Source organism: Fulmarus glacialis, unplaced genomic scaffold (genome assembly GCF_000690835.1).
Source record: "Fulmarus glacialis isolate BGI_N327 unplaced genomic scaffold, ASM69083v1 scaffold6708, whole genome shotgun sequence".
Classification (NCBI taxonomy): domain Eukaryota; kingdom Metazoa; phylum Chordata; class Aves; order Procellariiformes; family Procellariidae; genus Fulmarus; species Fulmarus glacialis.
The window spans coordinates 1-7492 of NW_009230046.1; the positions used below are offsets into that span (position 1 = coordinate 1).

The following is a 7492-nucleotide window of genomic DNA, read 5'->3' on the forward strand; positions in this document are numbered from 1 at the left end:
CTCTACCAAGCAGATGCCTGAAGAGGCCAGAGTCTGCTCTGCTGAAGTCCAGGGCTTGCTGTGTGCCCTAGTCAGTGCCCTAGGGATCGTGAACTCCCATCATTTCATGGTCACTGCAGCCAAGGCTGCCCTTGAGCTTTATATTCCCCACCAGCCCCTCCTTGTTGGTGAGAACAAGGTCCAGCATAGCACCTCTCCTTGTTGACTCCTCTACCACTTGGAGAAGGAAGTTATCATCAATGGATTTCAGGAACCTCTTGGATTGCTTATGCCCTGCCGTGTTGTACCTCCAATAGATATCGGGGTGGCTGAAATCCCCCAAGGGACTGCAGACTCAAATGAGGCATGCAATACTAGGAACAAGGTAGAAACTCTGTAGGCATTATGAATAAATCCATGACCCTTTTTAATTCTTGGCTTTCTTGCACCATCTAAAACTAAGCTGCTATTCTTTCTTTTTCTGTCTGCTTGGTGAAAGAAAATCTAAAGGGGGGTGTGTGTGTGTGTATATAATTATTTTTCGTTTTGTTTGTTGTTTTGTCCTGTGCTTTTGGGTTTTCTTTAGAAAGACATTGGGAACAGGCTTATGCCAGCATTCAAGACCCCCTCCAAGATACCATATTCTGATGTCAACATTGGGCGGGGCACTGCACATCCACCTCGTTGGACATCTGACAGCACTGTGGCAGAGGTGACCAGTATTCAGCTGGAGTTTAGGGAGCTCTCTCGTCTCACTGGAGATGACAAATTCCAGGTATGGAAGAATCAGTCGATGTTTTTCTCTTTTTCCACCTCTCTACAGCTCCACCACTGACTTTCCAACAATACACGTGGTCTCTGTAGTCTCTAAGTGACGTTAAATGAGTTGTGAAAGTGTAGATGAGGGAAGGAAAAGAAACAGAAGTAATTCCAATTATTTTCTTAAATACCAAAAAGTAGTAATGGAGGTGAATACTTATTTCTCTCCCTCAGAAACAGCTTTTGATTTAAAAAACAAACAAACAAACGAACAACAAAAAACCAAACAGCAAAACCAAACCACAATAAAACCAAACCAAAACCAAACCAAACACCACCGCCACGCAGTTTTTATCATTGATGTTTTTGTTTGACACCAGGTTGTCAGATTTTGAAAAAATATTAAGCTAAACTGGGGACTGTGAAACTGTGTCTTGCTTAATGTTGTTAGAATTCTGTGTGCGGTTTCTTGATGCCATAATCTAAATGCAAAGAACAAAACCTTGGTGTTGCCAACCAAGGAACTAAAATGTGACTTACTAGATAAGGGTCTGACAGTATAAGGAACAGTTAGTTGAAATAAAAATAACGCCAGAGAAAAGAATATTTTCCACTCTTCTTTTTGTTTGGCGATGTTGTTTTATTGTTTTAAACTGTATCCACAGCTCAAGTTTTGAAGAGTGCAGTTATTTAAAGAAGTTTTAGCTTGATTCATGTAGTTGTTATTTTAGCTGGACTTCTACTTTGCAAATATGAGTAAGTCAGATCATAGTCCCGTGCCATAGTACTGGCTTTCGAGTGGGTTTACTTGAAGGAAAGGAAATAGTTACAATTAATTCAGGGTACTTAAATGTACCCAGAACATCATGTTTTGAGAGTCAGCAAGTTTGAAATCCTGTATTTAATATATTGCACAAGCTGAACTTGATGTCTGTGATGCTAATTTGAGGAAGAGTAGTTAAAGATTTGTTATTGGCCTGAAATTACTAGCCACAGTTTTTGTGCATAATTTATACCTGTAATTTATGTTTGCTATTTTCTTTCTTTTAGAAAGCTGTAGATGAGGTGATGAAGCATGTTCACACCCTCTCAGGGAAAAATGACGGACTAGTGCCTATGTTCATAAACACCAATAGCGGGCAGTTCACTCACTTGGGTGTCTATACTCTGGGAGCCAGAGCTGACAGCTACTATGAGTATTTGCTCAAGCAATGGATTCAGGGTGGGAAAAAAGAAAACGAGTAAGTTCTTTCCACTTCTCATATTGGTGTGAGAATTATGTGAGCTGTAAAACTTTCTATTGTAGTTTGCTGCTTAAAGAAAAATTATATATGTGCCCAACAGTTGACTGAAAATATCACTGTTTTTGAAAAGCAAGCTAAGCAAGCAAGAGGGACCTGTGGTAACTTGATGTAAAAACAGCATGAGAATTAGGCTTGGTCTCAAAACTACTCCTCCTCAGGAGACTTTTCTTCCTCAGCACATCAGATGTGAGGAGTGTTACAGAGAGGAGAAGATAATTAAGTCTTTGCAGTAGATATGGAGCATAATTAGACACTTCTGCAATACTGATGATACTTTATTTCACCAGCAATGTCTGTGTTTTCTCTGGGTTTGTTAGGGAAAGGTGAATCCTACAAGATGGTTGAGGCGGGAGATTTAATGCATAAGGAATAACTTTTCTTAGAAAGAAGAGGAGACTGAAGTTTGATGTTTGTGTAAACTTTGCTTTAGGTCTCTTATGTTTCTCTTATCTGCACTGGATAAGTGGAAGAGAATGTTTGCAAGGAGCAGAGGAATTAGAGATGTTGGAAAAGAAGGTTTCCTCTAAAACAAGACAAAAAATCCAAGCAGTTGTTGTCTGCTTATAAGCTAATTATGTTGGACTTGTTCATGTTGAGAGGTTTAATGCATACAGAGCAACAATGTGCCTCTCTGAGGCATTTCTTTATATTAGAGCAGGTGTATCTCTACAAGGAAAGTTTGCACCACTGCTTTTTCCAAGCCATAGTTCACTGTAAACAGAGAACCGTTGTCTTTGGGACCATGAACAATGGCATTTTGTGAGCCTCAAAATGGAATTATTCAACAGGGTTTTTTCCACATGAAAGTACTTTGAAACAAGGGAAATTCCAATTAAATACTGTGAAACAATGGAAAAGAGCAGTGAAACATTGCAAAAGATTGCTAAAGTCATTGAATCTCCATCTTTGGATGGAGATACTACTACATCTTTGGATGGAGATACTAAAAAATTGCTCAGATAAGCCCTCAGGCAACTTGATCTCATTGAATCTGCTTCAAAGCAGAGGGTTGAAACGGAGACCTCCAAGAGGTCCTTACCATCCTAGATTTTCTGTGATTTCAATTACTGTACTTCTAAGGATTCCCGAAACAAAATCTAGTTACTTAAATTTAGGGTTTACTTGAAAAGTAAACCCAATATTGCTACATGGTAGTGATAACTAATTAATGTCCAGTTGATGGTGACTGAGGTTTTTTTGTCAGTTTTCACATTTGGTTAAATATTGTTCTTTAGACTGAAATAACGGTCTCCGAAAGGATTGTGCTGAACATCAGCTATGATTAAATGTGTTCTGACTGCTAGTATGTGAGCCAATTGGGAATGATTTTAATTCACAGACTGTTGGAAGACTATATGAGAGCCATAGAAGGAGTGAAAAAGCATCTTCTTCAGAGATCACAACCCAAGAAGCTTACTTTTGTAGGAGAGCTTGCTCATGGCCATTTCAGTGCCAAGATGGTAAGAAGTACAACTGCATTTAAAAAAAAAAACAAACGAAAGAAAACAGAAAAACCACCACCAAAAGAAAAATAAAATCAACATATGGGCAGGCAAATGCAAAGCTTCTCTGCTGTCTTTCCCCCTTCCTCCTCCAAAGAAAAAAACCCAAACCAACAACAACAACAATAAAAAGCCAAGACTGTATATATATATAGCCAGCGTGATGGTAATACTGAGTAACTAGTTTGTAGATACTAGTCACCTGTGCAAACCAGGAGCCTTCCCTTTGAATTACTCTAGTAAATCTGTTTATGTTCCTGTAAGACTGAACATTTTGGTGCTGGAGTAAAATTTTCTTTCTCTTTTTTTCTGTTTTGGTCATAAAATTCCAGTGTCTGAAACTGTTGAGGCAGTGCCTATTGTATGTATTATTTATTTTCCATAATTCAAAAGTATATGTGGATATTTGCCCACCTGGCTTTTCAGATTTACCTTCCAAAGAAGCAGGTGATCTCATATTGTGTTACTGGGTCAAAAAAAAAATCTGATCATTTTGGAGGGTTCTGTCCATTCATGACATTTGTTTCTTTTCCTACATGTAGGGTTATTGAGTAAAACAGTATGCTGTTCGCTAGTATGCTGTTTGCTGTAGGGACAACTGATTGATCTTAACTCCCTGCTCTTAATTTGTGCATCCATACTTTTTAAAATGCATTTTAAGATCTTTCAGTTAAAGATCTCATGCAAGTGCAGGTATTGTGTGTGTGTGTGTGGCTTTTTTTTAAGATGAGTGGTGTATTACTAATGTATGTGTGGCCTTACACATACTTTTTCAATACCTGAAGTGAGCTTTAGTGAATCCTTTGACTTGTTTGGTTTCTTGATGTAGTGTTTTTGAGATGTTCAGTTCTGTTTTTTAGCATGTGATTCTTGCATATGAATTTCCCAAAGGCTCTCCAAACCTTTGTAAGCGAGACTGGAATCTGGGTTTTGGGTAGAGGGGGCTCCCCCATCCCAAGATATGACAGAATTGAATTCAAAGCTTTGTTTTCTGTGGCTGACTCCCATCTCTCTTCCTTTTTAAGTTTAAAATTAAATTCAGATGATCAGTTTGTCCCTTACATTGTCCCTTTCGGTGTCTCTATTGAGAAACCTTTAGGTGATTCTGCCCACCCCCCCTTCATGAGTTGGTATGAAATGTATACTTCTGGTAAACCGAAAGACACCCTTTTTCCCCTTGTCCTGACCTGAGACCTTTTTTTCAGAAACTTGACATAAAAAAACACAGTCTTGTACATTTTCCAAATTAGTGATGTCTCTGTAATAATGCTGCGTGCCTCATGCTACATTACATCAGATTGTTAAAAAGTTACCCTCAAGTTCTTGTTACCTGAAATGTGTTTTGAAGAAGAGAAAGAAGGAACAAAAGAACAACAACAAAAAAGACACACACATAGGGACACAGAGAGGCACACACACACGCATACACACAAATACCTGTTTGTTGTGTAATTTTTTCCCCAGTAAGAGTTGTCTTGTCTTGCAGGATCACTTGGTTTGCTTTTTGCCTGGTACTTTGGCACTGGGAGCTCACAATGGATTGCCTGCGGATCATATGAAATTGGCTGAAGCCCTTATAGAAACCTGTTACCAGATGTATGCTCAAGTAGAGACAGGCCTGAGTCCGGAGATCGTACACTTCAATCTTCAAGCACAAAAGGGCCACAGAGATGTGGAAATCAAGGTGAACAGATAGCTGGCCTGAACTGTAATTCCATGATTCTTCTGTATCTCTGTTCTGCTGTTGAAATTCCCAGCTGGATATTGGTGATGTGCTCTGTTGTGGAGCAGCTTGTTCTTTTGCTGCCTCGCTTTCTAGATGTACCCTAGCCTTTGTTTTTAATTACCCCTGTAGTGTATTTAGAAGCTGAGTTATGCATAATAAACTCTTTGAAGTAGATGGAGATGGGAATCACTATTTTTCTTCTTGCATGTGTCCTTGAGGAAATTCCCTGTCTGAATTATTCTTGCCTTTTTTTTCTCTTGCAGCCTGCAGACAGGCACAACTTACTGCGACCAGAAACTGTGGAAAGCCTTTTTTATATGTACAGATTCACTGGTGATAAGAAATACCAAGACTGGGGCTGGGAAATCTTGCAGAACTTCAATAAATATACACGGGTAAGGTCAGCTTGTTCTGTCAGGACTGTATTCGCTCACTTGCTCTCTAACAAGAACTTTGGAAACCTACTATCTTTCAAGAGTCATAAAATACCTGTGAGGAAATTTGTAAGAACACACAGAAAAATTCAGTTCATGCAGTGCCTTACAGTTTGAGATAAGCTACTTAATACATTCAGGGAAAGAACTTGTATTACATTGATTAAAAAGTAAAATGCAGAAGCTGTATGCAGACTACCGAAGTGTCTCTACGTCTTCTTGGAAGCTGTTGGATTCTCTACTGCGATCTTTTTTAGTATTCAGAAGCTGAGAAGGACCTGGCTGGATTGAAAGAACCCTTTGGTTGAAGTTGCCAAAAACAAATTGCCACAAAATGGCATTAATGCTTTAATAGAGGGTTTTTGTATTCATTCTGACTACAGTGCTTATGGAGATACCACTCTGATGTGCTGTAAAAGTGTGGCCTAGATGCCAGTGGTCATTAAATATCCATGGTCTGTTCTTAAGAGAATAGGTATAGTACTTTGACCAACTTAAACGTAGAAATTGCACTAGTTACTTTCTGTACATTTGTCCAGAAACTTCAAGGGGATGTTCTTTGTGATACCTCTTTAAATTAAGCATAAATGGACATTTTGCTTAATTTTATCCTCATGGTTTCTTTTAAAATGCAATGAGATTTTTTTCATAACTGAAGTTTATCTATGTCAATGAAAAACAAGTATGAAATGAAAAACACGCTGATCTGTTTCATAGCACTTATTTTCTCCAAGTGCATCTGGATGTTAAGAAGTGAAATTAATTTCTTTTAGATTATCGAAATCTACAAAATTTCTGCTTTTTTTTTTTTTGGCACAGGTTCCGACAGGTGGTTATACTTCCATTAACAACGTCCAGAATCCCAGTAATCCAGAGCCACGAGATAAGATGGAGAGCTTCTTCCTTGGGGAAACACTCAAATACATGTTTCTGCTGTTTTCAGACGACATAGACTTAGTCAACCTTGACAAATATGTATTTAACACAGAAGCTCATCCACTCCCTATCTGGGTGCCAGCATAGACTGGGTGTCAGTAGACCTTCCAATGGTCGCATTTTTATCTTCAAGTCACTTTACTTTTCAGGGTTTGAGGAGAGATGCTATATTGCACCTTTTTTGGCTTAAAACAAACAAACAAAACCTTTGGGAAAGCATCTCTGGTTTGGAGAAGTCGTGTCAGTCTTAAATCTAATCCCTGGTTCTGGGATGGACAAGCTGTGCCATGCTAAGCTGGTTTTCCTGGTATTGATGATGAGGTTCAGAGAATAATTGTAGTATGGACCATGACATTCACGGGGCTCTGGTGAACCAGAAGTCACTTATGTCAGTCTTACTAAAGGCTCATTAAATATCGGGAATGCAGCAAGTTGTCTTACAGCACAGGATTGTCCCTGAAGAAAAGGAATAAGCCTGCAGGTTTCTGGTTTATTCTGGATTCACTGAAACACTCAGTTACAGCACCATTCCTTCATAAGAACGTGTAGTGTTTCAGGTGGTAAGTGGAATAAACAAAGAACTGTAACGTTGTCCCAGGTAGAAGCAAAGCTGTCAGTATTGCTACTGATACTCTGATCTCATTCCAAACTACCAAGCTATGCTGCATCACGTTAGAAGAAGGAAGTGGCAGCAAAGCATCTGTTGTACAGTGTCTTAGTTTTATAGAGCACTTTGAACAATCTGTTCAAGCTGTGGCTGAAATGAATGATGGAAGAGAATTTGCTGCTGGTTTGGCTCAAAGTGGTATATAATTTTGTAGAGGTATTGCAGTTTTTTAACTTATCTGCAGG

At 38.9% G+C, this 7492-nt stretch overlaps 1 protein-coding gene across 1 annotated transcript; it reads left to right on the forward strand.

The window, feature by feature from the left end:
* Positions 1 to 565: 565 nt before the first annotated feature.
* On the forward strand, positions 566 to 6994 carry LOC104081354 (endoplasmic reticulum mannosyl-oligosaccharide 1,2-alpha-mannosidase-like; the record flags this gene model as incomplete). The annotated part of the gene is made up of 6 exons (XM_009584071.1): positions 566 to 754; positions 1789 to 1979; positions 3382 to 3502; positions 5031 to 5228; positions 5534 to 5665; positions 6524 to 6994. Coding segments are annotated over 6 exons (1035 nt in total), but the record flags the coding sequence as incomplete, so codon positions are not given.
* Between the last annotated feature and the right edge of the window lie 498 nt (positions 6995 to 7492).